Below are 24,383 nucleotides of genomic sequence, written 5' to 3'. Positions count from 1 at the left end.
GTGGTAAATTTTTGCATGCTCTTTCGATCCAGATCTGTCCAATTCAAAAATTTCGTGCGAGACGCATGTGGGAATGCAAAATCTGTGATTTTGGCACACCTGTCAATGAAAATGGCCGTCATTTAGTCGATAATGCCAACTTTTTTATTGGTGGGAGGGGGGCGGGAGGAGTTCATTTTAAAATGTTCCATAGAATGTGATGTCACCTGTAGGAAAAAAGTTGCCTCGGGGAATTAATTACTCCATTATATGCCATATGCCTGAATACATCTAACGTAAGTTCAGCTGTAAAATGAATTGAAATATTTAGCGACATGTTTTTCGTAGCTGAGTACTCAGTATAGGTAGGTAAAGTACATACTAAGCATGAGGAATTGAGGAATCATTCGGTTTTATGTAATGATAAGAACGTATGTACCAGGTACCTATGTACTATTAAACCAACGCAGCTGGGAAGTTATATGTATAAGCTGTAACTTCTTGGGTATCGTCTCCAAGAAGAGGCGAAGGAATGAAATGTCGAATGTTTTTCGTTGGATTTATTACGCTATAACTGCTTTTTGAATTGAAAACCCATTAGATATCTACGCGTAATTTTTCGTGAAAAATATTTTCAGTGGTTCGAAAAATCACTGCAAAAAATTGCATATCGAGATAGTTCAGTTTGCTGATTAGAACGAATTCAAGGTTTAATAGGTCTAGTAGGTATGTTTGAGTGGAAAAGTGAATTTTTCAAAATTTGATTTCCTGTATAGTGTACCTAGATTTTTTACACGAACACTTTCAAAATTTCAGAGTGAAAAAAGGATACTTCAACGAGTATTGAATAAAAAATTTTGAATTCACGCAAAAAAAAAGAGACGTGGCTCTAGCAACGTGAATTTTTTCAAAAATCCCCCCTTCCCCGGGAGAGATATTGACGAAAATTTGAAACCACCGCATCCCCGAACCAAACCTAGTTCTGGTACACAAACTTTTTGTTTCTTTTTTTAAATTTATCTGCATAAGTACAATGATTGGCAAGGATTTTTTTCAAATTTTTCCCCCAGGTGGGTCATCTTCAAAAAACTCGTGTTAGGACACCACCAAAAAAAGAGATACTGCCAGTGATATAATTCTACAATTTTGCATGCGGGCCTCCCAAAACAATAGAAAACCAACCAACATGTTGGAACCCCAATTTTGGGGCCATAGACACCCTCTCACCCAATTTTGGGGCAAAACTTGATTGACAATATGGGTATCGTTAACATATGAATCGAACTCGCTGAACACGAATATGAAGTTAGATTTGCAGTTGGACCCTCTTAAAGTTCACATTAAGGGAGGGAGGGGGGGTTTCCCCAAAAATTAGATTTCAAAACATCCCCACACCAACCTTAACATCTACTTAAATGACTACAAAGCGATGGTAAAGGGTCATTCCATGTCAACTCGACCAACATTTTTGGGTCATGTCCTTCGATTTCGCTCAAATTTTTTTTACAATATCTACCCACCCAGTAAGTAAGAAAGCCGCAATCAGTTTGGTCCCAGCTCCCTCAGGGGGCGGGTGGGGGGCTTCCATTATTTTCACATGACTCGAGGTACTCAACTTCAGCAGCCCATTCCCCCAAAACTATGATACTTTGATCAAAACTGATTTCACAGTTCGAAAAGGAATTGAATTTTGAACTTTTTAAGTATTTTGAGATTTTCAAAAGTTGAGAGTTTTGAAAGTTCTGATTTCAAAATGACGCTGTAAGTGGGAGCTACCATTTAAAATTTTGAAAAAATTTCCATAGATGAACCTTTTGATGCTTTTTCGAAATATTCAAGTTTCGAGATGAGATCTCTTAATGGAGGGGGAGCACCTCCATCCCCAATTTTGGGCGAAACTTTCGGAAGAAAATCTGGGGCATGTGACATATCGAATTCTATGTTTTTGGTGACGCTGAACACGAATATGACGTCAGATTTTTGATAGGACCCCATCCATGGCCCCAGCACCTCCCCCAAAGGGGTAAAAGTTCAAAAAAGTGTTCTGTACGTGCGACACATGGAATAGTATGTTTTTGGTGACGCTAAACACGAATATGACGTCAGATTTTTGATTGGACCCGTCCACAGCTCCCAGTACCTCCCCAAAGGGGCAACCTCCCAAAAAAAGGATTACATTCGTGTGACACATGGAATAGTATGTTTTCGATATCGCTGAACACGAATATGGCCATAGTTTCCTAAATCGACCTCACCCATGAACCCCCAGAACCTCCCCCAATACGTAAAAGTCCAAAACAATTGTTGGGGGCAGTGGACGGAGTCCAATCAAAAATCTGTCGTCAAATTCGTGTTCAGCGTCACCAAAAACATACAATTCCATGTGTCGCACGAACAAAAACACTTTTTTGAACTTTTACACTCTTTAGGGAGGTGCTGGGGCCATGGATGGGGTCCTATCAAAAATCTGACGTCATATTCGTGTTCAGCGTCACCAAAAACATAGAATTCGATATGTCACATGCCCCAGATTTTCTTTCGAAAGTTTCGCCCAAAATTGGGGGTGGAGGTGCTCCCCCTCCATTAAGAGATCCCATCTCGAAACTTGAATACTTCGAAAAAGCATCAAAAGGTTCATCTATGGAAATTTTTTCAAATCTTTAAATGGTAGCTCCCACTTACAGCGCCATTTTTAAATTTGAACTTTCAATGTGAAAGTTCAACTTTCAACTTTTGAAAATTTCAAAATGCTTAATAAAAAGTTCTAAATGCAATGCTCTTTCAAACTGTGAAATCAGTGTTGATCAAAGTATCATAGTTTTGGAGGAATGGGCTGCTGAAGTTGAGTACCTCGAGACGATGTGAAAATAATGGAAGCCCTCCCCCCCCACCAACTTCCTTAGGAGGCTGGAACCAAACTGATTGCGGGGTTCTTACTCACTGGATGGGTACATATTGTAAAAAAAATTTGAGCAAAATCAAAAGACATGACTTTAAAATCGCCTTTTTTTGGTTGAGTTGACATGAAATGATCCTTGTGTCAATTCCACCGGCATTCTCACTGAAGAACAACTAAGGAATTACTGAGAATACTTCGTCAACTTATTGCAAACGACTTGTTTCGGACTATAGTTCTCTTAAGGAATTTGTATAAAAATTATTCTAGGAATCTGAGAGGGATGATTTTAGGTGAATGCAAATTCTGACCACTATATTACAGACAAAAGTTGTTTTTTGAATGAAAAAAATAATGCAAAATTCAGATTTACATGTACAGGTAGTAGACTATTAATCACATAATCACCTTTATGTATACTGCCAAAGATATAATTCTACAATTTTGCATGCCGGCCTCCCAAAACAATAGAAAACCAACCAACTTGTTGAAAACCCAATTTTGGGGCAAAAGATGACTGACAGTATGGGTGTTGTTATGATATGAATCAAACTCGCTGAACACAAATATGAAGTTAGATTTGCAGTCAGACCCTCCTCAAGTTCAAATTAGGGGAGGGAGGGAGGGAGGGAGGTTGCCCAAAAATTAGATTTCAAAGTGTCCCCACACCTACCTTAACATCTAAATGACTACAAAGCGATGGTAAAAACTTGATTGAAAAATAATACGAACAGAATCGATGACTACAAAAATTAGTGATGTTGAATAATGAATAATATGTATTTTACATTTAAAATGGATACAAACAAACATGCCAACAAGTAGATCATAATATTAAAACACAAAATAGTAGGTAGGCCTGGCTGGCACAAATTTTGCTACTACATTTACAAAAATTACATGTAAATTGCATAGGTGTATGATAAATATTACAACAGATTTATTATCATAGTAATAAGCACTACAGTTTACTAAAAATGATACATAATCCATACTCAATTTAAATTTTTAACATTATACTTTCCTCGAGTATCAAGTACAATAGCAAGAATTCAATGAAGATTTTCATTTTGACAACATAAATCAAGTACTGATTGAAGATGAAACAAAAATAGATCATCACAGCTCTTCTAAACAGAGTAATATCTTTCAGAGAGATGTCTACTCTCAATGTTTCAAATCTGAGATTGTCTAATTTTTATTTGTAGGTATTAAATAACTATAATATTATTATCTATAATAATTTTTTATTACAGGTAGTCTTACACTTGATACAGTGAAACCATTTATCATTTTATCTATAAATACATATTTTGATGAATAGTGTTATAATATTTACTTTATTTTAAAGCTTGAAGTTTCCACTTATCATTAATTATATTTATTTCATAATAATTATGTCCTAGAACTAGAAGTAGGAGTACATCAAATTTAAAAATGCGAACTTATAAGAAAAAAGTTGATCTTATATTACTTGTTTCTGAGCTATCTACCCTATTGTGTTACATATAGTCTATGTAGAGTTTCCCATGAGTAGTTTGAAGGCCCTCTCATACCCTGAGGCCTTTGTAATTTTTCCAATTTTCTGTTTTTAATGTTCGATAAGTTATTTTTCAAGAATATAATGTATCAATCAAGTTCAATAGAACTTCAAGTGTTTTAGTTCAAGATAACTTGCATTTTCTGAATGAAATATTTGAAATATGACAGTAGAGTAAAAACGGGCAACCTGGCCCAGTTCACAGCACTTCATAATAATGTATCATCAAACCAAAGGAGATGCTACACTTAGTAAGGTAATCATCAAATCTATATTCTTTAAAATAAAATAAATTCATAATCAAACTAGTTTTGTAAAATATTTGGCTTGAACCTTGTCACACCTATCTAATGGTTCAAAGTACAAGTAATTTTCAAGGTAAAAATATAATTCAGATAGGAGTTTATAAGACTTGAACATGTAGTTTATCATCAAGTATAAATAATTATGATCAATCGATTGATCTACTTTTGATGACTAGCCATAGAATGGCACAGTGGCTACAAGTACGGGAATATATCCCTCCTAAACACACATTCTGTGGTGAAATTGTTTCTTAAGTAAGTAATTTAGAAATTAAATTTGATTCATTTTTATTCCTATATTATTTCAATTATTGATCTAAAAAGCATTCTTATGCTAGGGACACATCAAATCTATATTTTTTAAAAATTGAATAAATTTATAATCAAACTAGTTTTATTAAATGTTTGGCTCGAACCTCGTCACACCTATCTAATGGTTCAAAGTACAAGTAATTTTCAATGTAAAAATATAATTCAGATAGGAGTTTATAAAACTTGAACGTGTAGTTTATCATCAAGTATAAATAATTATGATCAATCGATTGATCTACATTTGATGACTAGCCATAGAATGGCACAGTGGCTACAAGTACGGAAATATATCCCTCCTAAATAATACACGTTCTGTGGTGAAATTGCTTATTGTTTCTTAAGTAAGTAATTTAGAAATTAAATTTGATTCATTTTTATTCCTAAGTTATTTCAATTATTGATCTAAAAAGCATTCTTATACTAGGGACAAGTCCCTCTTGGTTAAAATTTTAGATCATTCACATTCCTATTTATTATAGAACAATTAAATTTCTGTTTTTGATTTAGAAAGTAATGTTTCTGAATCAAGAATTTTAAATATTAGTGGTATAGTAGGTTACCTATTTTTCCTACCTACCAACGATCCCATCCCTGTTCTCTTTTTCTATGCCTATCCATATTTCCAATCCTACCCATCTTTCTCACATCTATTTTTTCTCAAAGAGAATTGCCAATCCTTCCAAGTGAAACTCCCCACAGAAATTTATTTTTTTCCCAAACCTATACCAAAATCTGTGGTGTAAAAATGCAATCTTGTATGATCCATTTAACGCTAAATTTTCATAATAATTATTTTTGATTTTTACTAAGGTAAAGTGGGGTAATTCCGATAACAAGCCCTAGCTGTGTTGCAAAACACATTTTGGCACAAATGATGAAGAAAGTAGGTAGTTTTAGTGCTAACCTACACCCATTAATGATCAGATGGTTCATCTGCTCTGTTTTGTCAAGTCTGTGCAGTGTTCAAAATCTGAATGCCCAAATCCTTTGCCGCAAAAAACAGTGCACTTTTGAAATTCGTTTTTATCGTTCAAAACTTGTTGAAAAATTCTGTTTAGAAGCTGATATTTGATGAATACGTGTTAAAGTGTCAGTACCTCTTTTGATTTTGCTTTTATAATTATTTGTTTGGTGGCATTGAATTATTAAACATGTCGATCATTTTTCATGCTGAGGGGTAATTCCGATAGCCCCAGCAAAATTGTCCTGCAATGTTTTTTCCGCTGTTTTGATGCATTATAGTTTTAGGGGGTCGAAATTATCAAAGAAAATCCTCAAAACGGGGCATTTTTCTCTAGTTGGTCTAGTTTTCAAAAATTATGCCTCAAAAATGCATATTTGTAAAAAAAATTTAATTTTTGTTCTAATGATTCAATTTACATGAAATAAAAACCTAAATATGCAATAAATGGTATATTTCAACATTACTGGCTCGGAATTACCCTGGGAGAATTCCGTTCCTTATAAAACTCATTATCGGAATTACCCCATTTTTAGGGTAATTCTGATAACTCAACCTTCCAAAATGTTTTTTCAATTATATGTATGAAGCCTTCACACAAATCACTCTTCAATATAGTCAATGTGTAGCTGAAGGACGCAGGAATAAAGTTGTTACATCATTTTTGCCCCAAAATGTACAGGAAATCCAAAAAATGAGAAATTGCTAAAATTTTGAATTTTGCCATCGGAATTACCCCACTTTACCTTAATAAAAAGTCAATTGAATTTTTTTCAATTTTAATTAAAATTCAATTGTAAGAAAAAAACTTGGATAAGTTTCATAAACATCCATGGTTTAATATCACATGGTCATCTACAGAAATAATAATGTTGAATTCTGCTCTAATTTTCATAATTGAATAATATATGTATTTGAATGATTGTTTTTATGTGTAGGTTCAAGAATGAGTGCCCCTCTCTTCACTGCAGACAAGAGTTCGTTGCCTTAGTTGCAAAGTAGCGTATGTCCATCTGTTCACTTGATACTTCGTGTAAAAGTGCTTTCAATCTGGAGCGCCATCTATTGGGTTTTAGTGGTAGCCAATGGGTAAGTATGCTGGCGGGACATGTCTCCGACATACCTACCTATTGGCTACCACTAAAACCCAATAGATGGTGCTCCAGATTGAAAGCACTTTTACACGAAGTATCAAGTTAACAGATGGACATACGCTACTTTGCAACTAAGGCAACGAGTTTACAGATGCTCTTGAAACTGTTCCTGGACTAAATGGGGTAATTTCCTAGAGTTGAAATGCAGAGAGATGAGACTGTTATGAGATTTATATAATGTGCTTTCTGTTCCATACACATTGTATGGTTATGCTGGATATTCATGAATCCAATATTTTAAACAATAAGCCTATGTACAGATCTTTTCATAAATTAATTGTTTATTCCAGGTCTCAACTAATGAAGTGAAAATGCCTGATAATATCAAACCTAACGCATAGGATTTGATACTCCTACATCATCATTTTGTTAATTTTTTTTTATAGTTTGCACTTAATCAAATCACGTCATATTATAATCATTCTTCATCTATGTCTTTCAATTTTTCTACTTCCTAAAAAAAAATGAGTTGAATTCAATTTCAAGACAGAAGCAAAGTGCATACAAATTATTCCCATTTTTCATGTCTTTAAAGTAGATATCATGTTGGAAGGGCATGAAAAAATGTAGGATTTATCTTGTAAAAGTAGTATCCAGCAAAGTTGTTGGAAAATTTGGGATTTTGTTGTTTGCATTTTCAAGATCTTTGCTTCCCTCCCCAAATAAAAATTAGTCTGCTTTGCCCCAGGACCAAAGAAACATTAAGAGCCAATCAAATTGGAGTTTCAGTATGTCATTTAAATAGGTATATCGGACCAATCGCAGATGAGGTGCGCTATCACATCCTGTTGACAAAGACGCTAAGGAGAGAAACAGAAGTCAAAACCAATTTCGTCAGATTGTGTTACGTAAAGAAATACTGATCCAAGTTGAAGACCGATGTGAGATTAATTTGAAATTAATATCACACAACATAACACGTTGCAGTATCCATTCAAGTAAGTCGATTTAAGATTCACGTTACAAGAACCTCTATCCAGTCGCACGTTAGTTCAAGAGAATCAAGTATGGAATACTTACCTGGAAACACAATTTGGCAGTGATTAACAACAGTCAAGCCAGACCAGTGGCGGCCACAATGAAAGCGGACTTGGAGTCGAAAAGATCGACAATATTTATACCCAAGGTGACAAATCAACAACACACAGTCGTAATTACAACAAATCTAAATATGTTGATGAAGATATGTACTCCGGAGGAGAATGACAAGATAAGGGAAATACTGAAAAGAATGAAGTCAATAACGACCCAGAAAATTGGATTTAGGAAAACCCAGCAATACCCAGTTGCAATCCATAAGTATAAATACAAAAGCTCTGTTTATGTTAATAAGTATAAAGGTAAAGGATCAATAAGCATAGGCCGAAAACCTTACTACCTATACCTTACATTAAAATAAAATTTCCCCGAATTTCATGTGTATTTTACATAATTTGGGAGATTTTACTGAGAAAAATATAGAAGTGGGGATCTTGGGGATTTTTCATTGGTTTTCAAAACACTCAGAGGGGATTTCACAAATTTTGACCTGGCAGCACTGTGTACAATATATCTTTTCATAAATCAATTAATTTTTTATTCTGAGCCTCAACTAATGCTCACTATAAATAATTTTCTTTTGTTTTGCAGAATACTTGTGAAATGTGTCTTGTGATTGGACAAACCCAAATCTGCTATAAATGTAATCATATCAGCACTTTCACTATTATCAGTGAAAAAATTGTGCCCTACAGTTGGAGCAATGGTTCTGCAATCATACATGTAGCAATGTTGAATTATCACATTACTAGGGACTTTGTTCAACAAGGCAAAACAGTTTTAAAATTTGTTAGATCAATCGATCAGCCAGCTGATGCCTTAACAAGTGCTTTAGCCGCCAGCTGATTTGTAGAGCACAGAGATAAGTTGCTCAACTGTAAATAATAATAACACACGCTGCCAAGTTATGAAGAAGTTATGCAAAATAACTAATTGTAAGGATCCTGGATCAAGATTGGTTCGCTGGTGTCTAAAATTAGAAGAATATGATTATGAGATTGTATATAAACCAGGAAGAGCAAACTCCAATGCAGATGCTCTTTCTCAAATTCAAAAAGTAGCTCATATAAGTTCAAATTCTACATATAATGAATTTTTAAAAGCCAGATCTCTATTGATTGTACATTTCCTTTTCTTCAGGAAAATTAAGACCAGACAAATTACATAAGGTAATATCAGAATCAATTTACGGGTACAATACCTTGATTTTCAAGCAAAAAACGACTAGAATTATCATCTACGTGATTTTTCTATTATCTTTTGTCAACTTTTTTTTTATAGTTTGCACTTTGGTGCTTTATTCTCCAACTTTTTCGTGGCTTTATATCTGTTGGATAGATAGAGGTTGCTTGAAATCTGGAGAGTCATTGGACTCCCAGCTTCAATGTCTTTGACTTTCATACAGGTAAGGTACAAAATTCTATTGATTTTGCCTTTATGTGACCTTGAATGTTTTTCAAAAGTACTGACCAGTGTTGCAAGAGTGGAGGAGTAAGAGCAGGGAAGAGCTTAGATTCTGGAACTACAAGATGTGCAAAACTGCTGATCACAGTGGTAAAGGGGAATAATGTAAACATTGTGTAAAAAGTTACCCCAGATGGTCCCTGTAGAGGCACTGCTCATTGAATCTTGAAATGGAATGGTCAACTATTTTTTGGTGAAAGCAAGCAAGACTTTCCAATTGCTACAGTACTTAAAATGGCAGACAAGCATTTATATAGGCAATTCCGCAAACTTTATCCAAAAAATCAATGATTTTGCATCTGATTTTGAAAAAAAAAAGTTACTTAGCTCAAAAGAATTTTTTGTAAATCATGATAATTACTTTTGATAGTTTTGATTTTTGATAATAAAAAGCTGATTGACTTTTCAATTTCAATTAAAATTCAATTGTAAAAAAAAAACAACTCGATAAGTTTCATAAACATCCACGTTTTAGTATCACATGGTCATCTACAGAAATAGTGATGTTTTGATTCTGATCTAATTTTCATTATTGAATAATAGATTTGGATGATTGTTTTCATGTGTAGATTCAAGGATGAGTGTCCCTCTCTTCACTGCAGAAAAGAGTTTACAGATGCTCTTGAAACTGTTCCTGGACTGAATGAGGTAATTCTCAGAATTGAAATGCAGAGAGATGAGACTGTTATGAGAATTATATATGTACTTTCTGTTCTATACACATAGTTTGGTTATACTGGATATTAATGAACCCAATATTATAAATAACAAGGCTATGTGTACATATGTTTTCATAAATTAGTTAATTGTTTATTCAAGGTCCCAAGTGTCCCAACTAATAAGTAAAAATGCCAGATAACATTCGTTGAATTTGTTTTATAGTTTGCACTTTGGTGCTTTTATATATTACTCAATTTTTTTTTGGATTTTTATCTATTGCATCCATATTTTTGAACAGGATGAGTACCAAAGTTCATAAATTAATCAATTGTTTATTCCAGGTCCTAACTAATAAGTAATTAATCGTTTATTCAAGGTCCCAACTAATAAGTAAAAATGCCAGATAACATCAAACCTAATGAACAGGATCATGCAAATACTCCTGCATTATCATTTGTTGAATTATTTTATAGTTTGCACTTTGGTGCTTTTACATATTATTCAATTTTCTTAGGGTGCCAGGTCTGAAGTTTGTTCATTTGAGTGCATTAATTTTATATCACATATTGGCCACCACAGTGTTGGGGCCTATGGTCATATCCTCTTATCCTGTTCCTGTATCCCTAGTTTAGTTTCAGTTTGAATAATTGGTAAATTAGATAATTATATCACAGGTCAGTGTTAGTTTCCCCTAGTACTAACACAAATTTTACGTATACAATAATATATGTATTATACATGCTCTCAATTTTTGGCAATGTGTAGGTACACAGTCAACAATAAATTTATGAATGTATTTTCTTTCAACAGGAAACCAAAAATATGGTAGTGATGCTCAGAACAGCCTGCGTTACATTATGAATCAGACACACAAAAGAGCGCCCTGGCAATTGGCATGATCCCGAAAAACTCAATCTGGGAAAGATTGTATTTAGAACAACTCAATCTGGGAAAGATTGTATTCAGTATAAGTAAGGCATTTTTATTATTACTCGCGTCGCGTATCTTTTATCACCATCTAATTCAAATTATAAGAACTTAACAATCCATCTAATGTTTGCCTATCGCATTACATCATTTTTTTTTGTTTTTGTTTTTGTAGTAACTACTAAAGACATTCTCCTCTGAAATTTATAAAATTGTACATCACTGACCACCCTTCCCATAGCAAACTAATGTGCATCAAACCGTTTGTAATGTGCAATAACTGCAATTACAAACTGGGATCAATTTAATTCAAAATGTGTTTAGCCATACAAACCTATACCCTTTACCTTATGATTTTTTTCTATACTCATGTTAGTCCAGGGTTTGGTCAAATTCCAATTCATGTCTTACAAGACATAGTTCTTTTTACATTTGGCTTAAACTTTTGTGTACAGTATTCATAAAGTTGATATTTTTTTTAAATAAAATGAATTTATAATCAAACTGTCCAGTTTTATTAAATATTTGGCTCGAACCTCAGTCACACTTATCTACCTAATGGTTCAAAGTACAAGTAATTTTCAATGTAAAAATATAATACAGGTAGGAGTTTATAAAACTTGAACATGTGGTTTATCATCAAGTATAAATAATTATCATCAATCAATTGATCTACATTCGATAAAAGTATTGCTTACTGTTCTTAAGTAATTTAGAAATTAAATTTGTTTTATTTTTATTCCTATGTTATTTCAATTATTGATCTAAAGAGCATTGTTATGCTAGGGACAAGTCCCTCTTGGTTGAAATTTTAGATCATTCGCATTTTTATTTATTGTAGTCCAATTAAATTTTTGTTTCTGATTTAGAAAGTAATTTTTTTGAATCAAGAATTTTAAATATTAGTGGTATAGTAGGTTACCTATTTTTCCTACCTACCAACGATCGCATCCCTGTTCTATTTTTGTATACCTATCCATATTTCCAATCCTACCCATCTTTCTCACATCTATTTTTCCTCTACCTAAGAGAATGTCCAATCCTTCCAAGTAAGACTCCCTGTGTAAAATTCTTCTTTTTCCAAACCTAAGCTATATGAAAATCTGCCCTGTAAAAATGCAATCTTATATTATCCATTTAACGCTTAATTTTCTTAATAATTATTTTTGATTGTTACAAATAAAAAGTCAATTGAATAAAAATTTGATTGTAAAAAAAAACTTGATAAGTTTCATAAACATCCATGGTTCAGTATCACATGGTCATCTACAGAAATAGTGATGTTGAATTATTCTGCTCTAATTTTCATTATTGAATAATATATTGGAATGATTGTTTTCATGTGTAGATTTAAGAATGAGTGCCCCTCTCTTTCCTCGCAGACAAGAGTTTACAGATGCTCTTGAAACTGTTCCTGGACTGAATGGGGTAATTCCCAGAATTGAAATCAGGAGAGATGAGGCCATTATGAGAATTATATACTCTCTGTTCCATACACACAATTCAGTTATACTGGGGAAGGCTGTGTAGGTATATATCGTTTCATAAATAAATTAATTGTTTATTCCAGGTCTCAACTAATGACCTAACAAATAGGATCCTGATACTCCTATGTCATTTTGAGGAATTATTTTCATAGTTTGCACTTTGGTGCTATTATTATTCAATTTATTTATGGCTTTTTATCTAATGCATCCAGATTTCTGAACAGAATGAGTACTAAAGTTCATAAATTAATTAATTGTTTATTCTAGGTCCCAACTAGTGAGTAAAATTGCCAGATAACATGGAACCTAATGAACAGGATCGTGCAAATACTCCTGCATTATCATTTGTGGAAATTTTTTTCCTTGTATGCACATTCGTGCTATTACTCTTCAATTTTTTCGTGGCTCTGTATTTATTGCATCCATATTTCTGAACAGGCGAAGGTAAGGTACAAAATTCTATTTATTTTGCCTTGATGTGATCTTGAATGATTTCCAAGAGTATTGACCAGTGTTACAAGAGTGGTGTAGGAGTCAGAGTAAGGAGTGAGCCTTTTTGAGGAGTAATTGCTTGGAGTAGGAACAACGTATGCTAAAATGCAGAGCCATACTTCTATGGTAAGAGTATTCCCACTGCTTCAAAAAGGAGTTTGAGCGGAAGAAAATAGTCTGAAATTAAGGCATTGTGATGAAAGTTCACTACCTGGGGAAAAAGGTTCCAATTTGGCCATACATGATCATGTTTTTTTTTTCAATAAGAAAAAAAAAGAGAAAAAAAAGAAAAAAGAAAAAAAGAAAAAAGGAAAAAAGAAAAAAAAAAAAAGAAAAAAATAAGTGAGACTTTGGAATTTTGCTTTGTTTAAAAAAAAAACGACTATTTTTTGGTAGGAAGCAAGGCTATCAGACAATTTTAGAAATAAAAAAAGAAGACTTTTGACTAGTTTAGGAACTACAGGCAATTCCGCAAACGTAATCCAAAAAATCGATAATTTTGCATCATTTTGGGGGAAAAAGTAGGCTTAAAAGAATTTTTTGTAAATCATGAGCATGACAATTATTTTTGATTTTTAATAATAAAAAGTTGACTGAATTTTTAATTTCAATTAAAATTCAATTGTAAAAAAAAACCAACTCGATAGGTTCCATAAACATCCATGATTTGGTATCATATGGTCATCTACAGAAATACTAATGTTATAATTCTGATTTAATTTTCATTATCGAATAATAGATTTGAATGATTGTTTTTATGTGTAGATTTAAGAATGAGTGTCCCTCTCTTCACTGCAGAAAAGAGTTTACAGATGCTCTTGAAACTGTTCCTGGACTGAATGGGGTAATTCCCAGAATTGAAATGCAGAGAGATGAGACTGTTATGAGAATTATATATGTACTTTCTGTTCTATACACATAGTTTGGTTATACTGGATATTAATGAACCCAATATTACATATAACCAACAAGGCTATTTATGCACAAATGTTTTCAAAAATCCGGGTATTCCTTGTACTCTGATTATTTTATTAATAATTGAAATGAATTACCAATTACATCAATATCCAGTCCTAGTGCTTCATTGTCTAACTTAACTTGTAACGTAAAACGTAATATTAAAGTTAAAACTCAAAAGTAAGTAACTGAGTAGTGACAACCTATTTCTTACAGGTAAGGTACAAAATTCTACTTATTTTGCTTTGATGTGATCTTGAATGATTTCCAAAAGTATTGACCAGTGTTACAAGAGTGGCGTAGGAGTGAGACAATCACATTAACAGTGTTATTTTATTTGGCAATCCGACTTATTTGAGAATATGGAAAAACGAATTACATGTACATAGCTTCATCAACTGTCAAAGCAAAATACATTGCAATGTTTCTTGCATCTAAAGGGTTAGTTTGTTTATATGAAATGTGTAAAAGATTTATCAAATCAGATTCAATTTTTAGATTATGTACAAAGATCTCACTTTGACAATCATTAACACAAAGTCTGAAGAATCTCAATCAGCCAAACATGTAGTAACTTTGTGCAACCACTTAAAAATTGACACAATCAATCAATCAAATTTTTCTCTTATACAGGTATAAAGATGGAATTTTTCAAAAAATGTTCGGTGTCAACTTGAAACAAAAACTAACTAGAGCTAATTTTTTTTTTTTGGTTTTAGGATTTTTATATTTTTTCAGTGCAAATCAAAGTCTTCCTGCTCATGAGGACCCCTCAAACATTTTCCAAGCGTTGGTATGTTCATTCATAGATTCATAGAAGTGTAGGCAACAGCCATGCAAACGTTTTTTTAGTTTCAATGTCTTTCTACTGTTTCCAAAGAATTTTATTGAACTATTTGTGATTTTCTGACTAATGTCACCAAAAAATTTAAACAAAGAAATAGTTCACAAACAAGAAAAGGCAGAACACAAAAGTTCAACAATTATGAGAAGTTTTTCAGTGTAAGAGATTTTTTTTTTAGTCATTTTGCAATTTTTAACAAAAAAGCCAATTCAGCCAAATAAAACATGACTAGAACAACTTCAACAAGATAAGGGTATTTTTGGCAACTCCTGGCGAACAAGCAAAACTTTGCAACAAATTTTGAAAAAGCAAAACTAAGTACGTAATTTTTTGCAAAAAAAAAAAATCTGCGTTGAAAAGCAAACATTTTCAATAAGTAGGGTAAGGTTGCCGAAATCGTACCACCTACTACTTTACATAGAAGGTAGCACTCCTATAATTTTTTGGGGTATCAACTGAAATGTGTCAGTGTTGCCACCTACTATACAAAAATAATCAGCCAGATTGACTAATGGTTGTGTAACTTATCATGATTTAAAGAAGATATGTGGTTGTAATCTATATTTTTTTTGATGTATGTTAGGTATTGTGAGGTGTTGGAGCCCTGATAGGATTAATCAAGTGGAATTTTTTTCAATGGATCACATGAAACACATATTTATACTTATTGCATCGCGCACAGATGTCAGTTACAAGTATATTTTATGACAGTGCTGCCAGTTATTCCAAAAAAAATGCCCAAGTTGCCCAAATCATACCACAACCACATTGAGGTTTCCTAAATCATACCATTACATTTGTATTACATGCAATGAGTTCCCTAGATCGTACCAGGTAAAAACTACAAGAAAACTGAATAGAAAGCTTCAAGACAAACACGTAGTCCTTTTTTCATTTTACAAATCTAAATATGTGTTATAATGGATACAAATGAAAACCTTATGCTTTTTCTTGAATTTTTTTACCTCATTTCATCTATTTCCTTCAAAATAATATAACTAAAATGACTGGGTAGTATAACTTTGGGAACTGATGGTACGATTTAGGAGACTAGTTTCCCAAATTGTACCACTTGAAGACCTTCGCAGAAACTGAAATATCTCCTCTCACTGAAGAATAAATTACTCTATTGATACGTTATTCGATAGACAAGGTTTCAAGCTACAATTTAAAAAAAAAAAATCAGTAAAAAAGAATTAAAATTGGGCTCTCTAGGTCCTAAAAACCAAGCAGTGGTACGATTTAGGCAACCTTACCCTATTGGTGAAAACCAAAAATCAAGATTTTTTTAGGAATTAATGGAGAAAAAGTGTTACTGTTGGCAATTTTTTTCACCAAAAAAAAGCTCTAAGATAATTTTTTTTTTTTTGAAAAAGTGGAAACCTTTTACAATTTTGCTAAAAAATTGCGGAAACGTTTGAAAAAGCCATTTGACAATTTCAGCAAAAATCAGCATTTCTTGGGAATTAGAGTCAACATTTTTTTCAATATTCAAGTGAGACTTCATAATTTTGCTTTGTTCGAGAAAAAACTATTATTTTTTGGTGAAAACAAGCTGGTGGAGACTTTTCAAATTGCCAAGAAAAATAGCATGAATTTTCGGCACAAAGCAAGACTATCAGACAATTTTAGAAAAAAAGCAAGACTCGACAATTTTAGCAATATTGTTGGTAATTTTGCAAATTTTATCCAAAAAATCAAAAATTTTGCATCATTTTGGATAAAAAGTAGGTTTTCAAGAATTTTTTGTAAATTTCTAAACGAGGAAACATTTTTGACCAATTTTAGCAAAAAGCATGATCTTTCGTTAGGTGATTAGAAGCCAAAAAATTATACCTCGTATTTGTTTGATTTTCTTCATTGTCCAAGAAATGAGACTTTTGAACACAGAAAAACTACGAGACTTTTGGGAATTTTCTGAATAAAGACGTCAATTTTTAGCCATTTCACTACTTCTTAAGAACAATTTTATGATCATTTTTGAAAAAGGAAGAGTTTTAGTCAATTTTGAAGAGATCATACTTTTTTGCAATAATAGTTGAGAATGAGAGAATTATATTGAATTTTTTTTGGAAGGAGGGGGGACCAAAAAAGGTGACATTAATAAGGTTACATTTTTAAAAAATTAACCATGTCACAAGATAGGATGCTAGTTAAATTAGTATCATACGGAGTAATCTTTCGCACATTAGTTTATTTACATCTGTTTTAGGTTGAGTAATTCGATGTGGTATTCGTTAATATACTCTTTTCATTATTTAGGCTGCAGATGGAATCGACAAGTTGTAAAGCCTACCCATACATATAACTCACACTCACATTTGATGATTTGTGTTAATGCACCTTCTTATTTTATTTTTCCAACATGTAGGGATATATCTTCTGATTAATTTTGGAACCTACAATTCCGAAAATTCCGTACAGTGTACAATAGTCTGAGCTCACGAAACAACCAAATTTCAAACACCATCCATCCATCTGTTTCTTTTTCACCACTCTTTCGCCGTCATTTTGACCTACATTCTCAAAACATTCCCACACCAACTCGACATCCAAATAACTACAACGTGATGGTAAAAAGGCAGCAAAGGATAATGCAATACTCGCAGCAGGGTGTAGTAAACACCCAAAAGTTCAATTACGCGCACGCGATTTCCAAAAAGGAGGGGTTACCGTTAAAGACGTCCTGTCTGCTTTTCCATTGGTTATCAAAAGTTCCCAATAAGATTAGAGACATCACCCTCGCCGACAATTCGCACCAACCAAACGATACAATCACATGCGGCAATAATACATATAAAATAATACTCGATCATTTTCTCACAGCTTTCGAAAAACTTTACAGTACTTCGCGTCGCGAATCTACGAATAAATCTCGAGTGCGGAAATAGTGTCCAAAAAAAAAAAAATGTGCCATCGCTCATCATGAAAACAACAGAGAAGAAAAAACTCGACAACAACGATCCGGCGAATAAACTCTACCAAAAATCCAAGCCAGTTTCATCGCATCGCGAATTCTTCCAACGTTTGTACGGTAATTTGGAAACATCTTACGATATATCATCTCGAGAAAGTGAAACTGAAACTGCAACCGCAACCAAAACAGATGATCGACCAACCAAAGATACAAATGTCATCAAACCAATGGGAAAAGTGATCTCTACTTCGGAAAAACTCAATTTTCAACCCTTGTCGTCGGATCACTGTGAGAAGCCACACAATAATGGCAGAGGTAATAATTGCTATCCAGCTTCGTTGGAAACTGAACATACGAGTAATAAAGTGAGGAAAAATGATCCGCAAACTGAAAGGAGTCTTAGTACGTCGCCTTATTATAATTTACAATTTTGTCAGCAAACTTTGCAAGTTTCGATGAGACCTTTCTACTCGGCTATTCAAATAGATCCGATGTCGGTTGGATTTTCCGCATTTTGTGAGTATTTTTTGCTGTTCTAAGTACCTACTTATTTTAGAATCATTAGTCCTAGCATAAGTAACGTTTATTTAGAAAAAATTGATAGAATAAATAAATAGAAATGAATACAAGAGATAAAGAACTTGACTAAACAAATAATGGATATCTGAACTCAAGAACATCTTATTGTCAGCTCTAGGGTGTACCTTATTTTGCAAAGTTGGAATTTTCCACCTCCTGCCCAACAAAGTTGTAATCTCGGTTACGAAAATAATTCCTTTTTCATTTTCCTCCTATCTACAAAAAAGTAATGCCGGGAGCCCTCCTCCCAAGGTTGAAAAAATCAAAAGAATAAAAAAAATTTTATCTATCAAAATTTGTTTGTTTATGCATCAGAATTTTTCTAAACAACCCCCTTTTCAGAGAAAACTTTAACCGGTCCTTCAAATCATATTGACTCCCTAGCAAAAAATCCCTCAAAATGGAAAAAAATCACAAAAAAATGAGAAAAAATTGAAATCAGGGAATTTTTTTTTGAAAATGCTCAATTTCTACATTAGAATTTATTCTACATGACCCCCTTTTCAAAAAAAAACCTTCGTTGGACCCCCAAGTGATGTTGGATTTCTTGTACATATAAAGCCCTCCAAATTTCGAAAAAAAAAATATAAAAAAATGAAAAATTGATGCTTATAGAAATTTTTTGAAAATTTTTCAAACATAGAATCTTTCTGAATAAGCATATTTTCAAGAAAACCCGTCATTTGGTCCTCAAAATGATGTTGGTCCCTTTCTATAAAGCCCCCCAAAATTGAAAAATATCAAAACAGATGCAAAATTGATGTCTGCACTTCTGCAGGTATAAATTATCTGAAAATTTTTCATCTCTCAGCAGAATACTTTCAAACAGTTTTTTTTTCACCGGGAGGGGGGAGTGGTGTGGGCACGCTAATTCTCGAAAGTTGAAAGTCCATAATTTTTTGTACCCCCTCCTCGCCTAAAACTACCAAACAGAATTGATTTTTTCCTGGTCTTCTCTTTTTGTTCAAAAAGTGCTATTTTAGCCAACCTTGTTCAAAGGATCTGGTTTTTTGCCGCGAAATTTGACCAAGTCAAAAAAGTATCAAAAATTGTCATTTTTTGGCAAAATAATCGAGAATTGTCCCTTTCTGTCAAAATTGAATTGTCAAGAAATGTCCATTTCTGGTAAAATTGTCAAAAGGTTTAATTTTTGTCAAAATTTTCAAACAGTCTTGTTCTTACTCAAATCTCCCAAAAAACCAATGCTTTGACCAAAATTTTCAAAAAATTCCCAAAAAGAGTCAATTTTTGGCTAATTGACAAAAAGTTGTAATGCTTTTTTGTCAAAATTTTCAGGAAGTAATTTTTTGATAAAATAGTCAAATGGTCGTAATTTTTGCCAAAATTGATCAGAAATTTTTGCTTTTTTGCCAAAACATCTATAGAAAGCATTAATTTTTGCCTTACCTGCCTAAAAAGCTCTATTTTTGTTTCAAAGTTTGTCAAACAAAAGTCCTGTTTTTTTTTTCTACAAAATTGCTTTAAAATGCTTCTTACTTTCGCCAAATTTCATTCCCCCTCAATTCATCATTTTTTTCCCAGGTTTTGCTTCTATAGTTGATTCTTCTTTCGAGAACACCCCCAACAATGTTGGCGTCCAAAGTTGAAAAAAATCAAAAAAAATGAACAAATCAGGTTTTTTTTTCGAAATTCAATATCTCAGATTTCTTTTAAATGACTTTTTCAGGGTGTCCAACAAAATTTCGAAATAAAAAAGCAGGACTTTAGCAGGTTATTTTTCAAACACTTCAGATCTTTTAGAAGGGTGAGAGGAGGCGGGGGGGGGGGGGTTTGCTTCTCCAATGTCTTCAAACATCTTAAAATTTTTCTCAAGCAAGCGGATGTCGAAAATTTATACCATTTCAATTTTTGATTTTATTTTCACCTTTAAGAGGTTCTTGGAAATTTGGCGAATAAAAAACTTTTTCAACGTAATTTTTTTTTCAATGTAAAAAAAAAAATTCAATGAAAAATGTTAAGGACATTTTGAAAAATATTCGAAATAAAACGGACAGTTTTAAAGTAAAATAGGTAGGTAAAAAAAATAATGAAAATTTTTCTTGTGTAAAGAATTAAGAATTTAAGATTTATTATTTTGCATTAAAATTTTAAAATTTGAATGACTGAAAAAAAAAATTCAAAATTGAAAAAGAAAAGCAAACGAGCCTGAGTGAAGCGAGGTCAAAAGCTCTCAAAAATTCATGTTTTGAAAAGTAAAAAAAAAGTTTCTTTAGGCAAGTGGGAGTTTATTTTTCTGATTCAAACTTTGAACATTTCTTGCGAATTTGAACATAAAAGTTTTTATTTGGAAAGGAAGAGCAAAAAGAAGGGAGGGTAAATAAATACTCTCAAAAATGTGTGCTTCAAGTTGTAAAAGACAAAAGTCAGCGAAATGAGCCTTTTTCAAAAACATTTTTTTCAAAATTTCAGAAAAACATGGTGTTTAACATAATTTTTAGACAATTTTTCATGACCTATTTTTCACATTTTTACACCATGAAAATCCCCCCCCCCCAAAATATATGATTAAATAGCTTAAAACTGCGAAGAAATCGAACAGGGTTGCCATTTTTTACAGCATAAAAAATTAGGTATTTCAATTTTTTCATTTTTCTGATTTTTCATTTTTTTTTTCATTTTATGGGCTTTTTAAAAAATTTTCAAGCGTGTTTCGAGCAAAATTCTTGACCTGGCTTTCATGATTTTTATGACGACCTACCCAAATTCACGACTTTTTCGTGACTGTCAAGACTTTAATGACCATTAGATACCCTCAAAAAGTAGAAATAAATTAAAAATTTGAAGTCTGATTGAAAAAAAAAAAAAAAAAAAAAAAAAAAAAACAGGACTGTTGATCAAAAATTATAAAAAGCAGGACAACTGCAGGACTTGCAGAACCGTTAGACACCCTGCTTAATATTTCTAATGAAAATGTACCAAATTCAAAGATTCGAAGGTGAAAAAAAGGTGAAAGTTTTGATTTTTCACATATTTAGATATTATGGGGGGGGGAGGGGGGAGGAGAGAAGTTCCTGGACGTAAGCAATTATAAATTAGGGGCAAATCAAAAACATTATTTTTAAATAGTGTTTTTCTGACAAAGATAATCCAAGGATAAGAATTTAAAAAAAAAAAGTGAAAATATATTTTTTTTAATTGTTTGATGTTTGAGGATGGAGACAAGTTTTACATTTTTATCATGTAGAGTGATGAAAAATATTCATCAATATTATTTTCCAATGAAAATGGGCAAAATTCAAGGATTAGAAAGTAAAAAAAAAAAAAAAAAAAAAACGTGAAAATATCAATTTTTGTGATTTCTCATATATTTTGATGATGGGGGGGGGGGCTTCCTGGCACGACTTATTTTCACTGGGTGGGAGGGAAAAAAAATCAAGGTACACCCTACTCCGCTGAATTGGATGTTCAAATTTTTTTTTACGAAACAAAAACAACAGTACTCGTATTATTCATTTGAGGATCACTAGTAGTACTCGTATTAGCCCCTGCTGCAGTACTCAAAGTACAATTAGCAGAACTTTGCGTAGGCTTGGCTGCTTTCGACTCGAATGAAATATTCCTAAGGGTCTTGACAGTAACCACTCCTTTACCGCTGATATTCCAAGGTACATCGTGAAAAGTAACCACTCCATCGTTATCAACTCTCAAATAAGGCTCCACTTTATCGTACAGTTTTGACGCGATATTCTTCTCCGGTTTATAATCGTAACCTTGCACGAGAACCACATCGCCTGGTTCGCTGCCTTCAGGAGGTATCAGAAGTTCAACTTTTTCACCTTGGCTGACGCATAGAATCATACCTTCGGAAACAACTCCTCTTAATTTGGCTCGTTTGAAGTTCACAACGAATAGGGTTAGTTTGTTCTCCAAATCTTCGCGTTTTAAAAAATGCACCAAACTGCTGACCTGGGAAAAATAATACGTATAGACCAAGGTGGTTTTTCAAAGACTCGATGAGATAAGGTAACGAATGATGACTAAAAATCTAAATCCCTGGGTTTGGTAGGTCTAGCTAGGTACTAAACTTACAATGGTTTTGGGTTCCAATTCGCCTATATCTACTGTCTCTACGTATAAGGAATCGGCATTTGGGTGATCTTCCACTGATAGAATTTTGCCCACTCTGATATCGAGTAATCCGAAATTAGGGATCTCATCGACAGGTTTTTCGGTAGTGGTGACATTCGCATCGAGACCTTGAATAATGAGAAATTGAAAAAATACAACCGATGATTTTGATTATCAGTATATTAGAGGACTACCCACCTATAGACGAATAAATCGAACACAACAGAATCGAAAAACAACCCACGAATCTTACGAAAAACATCACTTCGAATGGGCACAAACAACTCGCATGATGAAAAATGCTTCTCTAGTGTTTTAAGGAAACCGAAAAAAAAACCAACTGCACAAAAAATGATTTTGTAACGTGTTATTTCCAAATTTCGTAACTTGAAATTAATATGATTAGTACTCTTATGAGTTATGATAAGGAAGAGGAGTAATTTTAAATCATTATCAGTTCGAACTTATCGATTCGAACACGATTACGTAATTTTTTTTATCCATTTCGATAATCACGATCAGCTGAGGATTCGTAGAAAGAAATGCTAATAATTGAAGCAGAGAAAAAATGTTGATAAAAATAGTAAGATTTTTTGGATATAAATTCTCGATGCTTTCGTCCTTGAATGTGAAAGACTAAACAATAAATAAATTGAATAAATATAATTTTTTTTTCAAAATGCATTTGCACTCCTTTTAATTGGGGGGGGGGGGCTCGCATTCTCTCACTTGATTTTAAAGGACAACAAAGTTTTCAAAAAATGACTAAACTGAAGCTAAAAATTGGTTTAGTTTTGGATTTTTTTTTCAGGTTTTATTTGCTTTGGTCCTCACTTCTTCAGCTTTGATTTATAGTTTTTAATTTAGTTTTCAGTTTTCATTTTTATTATAACCTATGGGCTCAATGTGCATCAAATGGATGTAGTTACAGCTTTTTTAAACAGTGATATTAAATCAGAAGTGTATGTAAATCAGCCTGAAGGTTTTAATGATGGAACTGGGAGAGTACTTTCGTTTGAAAAAAATCATTGTATGGTTTAAAAGAATTGCCTAGAAATTGGTATGAGTGTTTTGATGAGTATATGAGGTCAATAGGTTTTGAAAGGTGCTCAGTTGATATGTGCTTGTATAAGAGAAAAGATGGTACAATTTGCTTATTATTTGTTGATTTTTTCGAAAGATTTGAAAATATTGAATGAATTGAAAGAAAAGCTCAAAAAGAGATTTTGTATGAAGGATTTTGGAAAATTAACTACTTATTTAGGTATTGATGTGGAGTATGAAGGAAGTAAAATGGAATTGAGTCAAGAAAAGTATATTTCTCAAATTGCTAAAAAGTTTGGAGTAATTAATTCAAATGTTAAACACACACCTATGGAAGAAAGCTTGAAAATTGAGATAGGTGAAGAAAATGATGATACAAATTACAGGAGTTTGATTGGAGCTTTATTGTATATTTGTACTGCTACTAGACCTGATGTTTCATATGCTGTAGGTTACTTGAGTCGTTTTCAGAATTATTGCACAGGAGAGATTTTTAAATATGCACTTGTGTTGATTTATTTATATCACACTAGGTCAAAATAGTTGACATTTATTAGGTCTTCAGAATCGTCTTATTTGAGTGGATATGTATGTAGATGCTGATTGGGCTGCAGTTGTGAATGATTCGAAATCGACAACTGGTTATGTAATTTTTGTCAATAAATGTCCTGTAACTTGGCGAAGTGTAAAACAGAAGTGTGTTTCAAGATCTTCAACTTTTGCTGAATATTATGCTCT

The 24,383-nt window shown here is 32.8% G+C and overlaps 2 protein-coding genes across 2 annotated transcripts in view; both read right to left on the bottom strand.

The window, feature by feature from the left end:
* LOC135838709 (phosphoglycerate mutase 1-like) overlaps positions 1–24,383 on the bottom strand; it is an 81,506-nt gene that overhangs the window by 24,492 nt on the left and 32,631 nt on the right. The gene's annotated exons all lie outside the window — the stretch shown is intronic.
* Positions 3,628–23,146, bottom strand: LOC135838721 (aminoacyl tRNA synthase complex-interacting multifunctional protein 1-like). Its single transcript, XM_065354472.1, has 3 exons — positions 22,800–23,146; positions 22,563–22,729; positions 3,628–22,439 (listed from the first exon to the last, which is right to left on the bottom strand). Exons 1-3 carry the CDS (start codon positions 22,861–22,863, stop codon positions 21,951–21,953), a joined length of 720 nt encoding a protein of 239 aa, XP_065210544.1. The 5' UTR covers positions 22,864–23,146; the 3' UTR covers positions 3,628–21,950.

The sequence above is a fragment of the Planococcus citri genome, chromosome 1 (genome assembly GCF_950023065.1).
Source record: "Planococcus citri chromosome 1, ihPlaCitr1.1, whole genome shotgun sequence".
In the NCBI taxonomy this organism is placed as follows: domain Eukaryota; kingdom Metazoa; phylum Arthropoda; class Insecta; order Hemiptera; family Pseudococcidae; genus Planococcus; species Planococcus citri.
The sequence above is the reverse complement of the archived record's forward strand: the minus strand, read 5'-3'. Positions and strand labels throughout refer to the sequence as shown.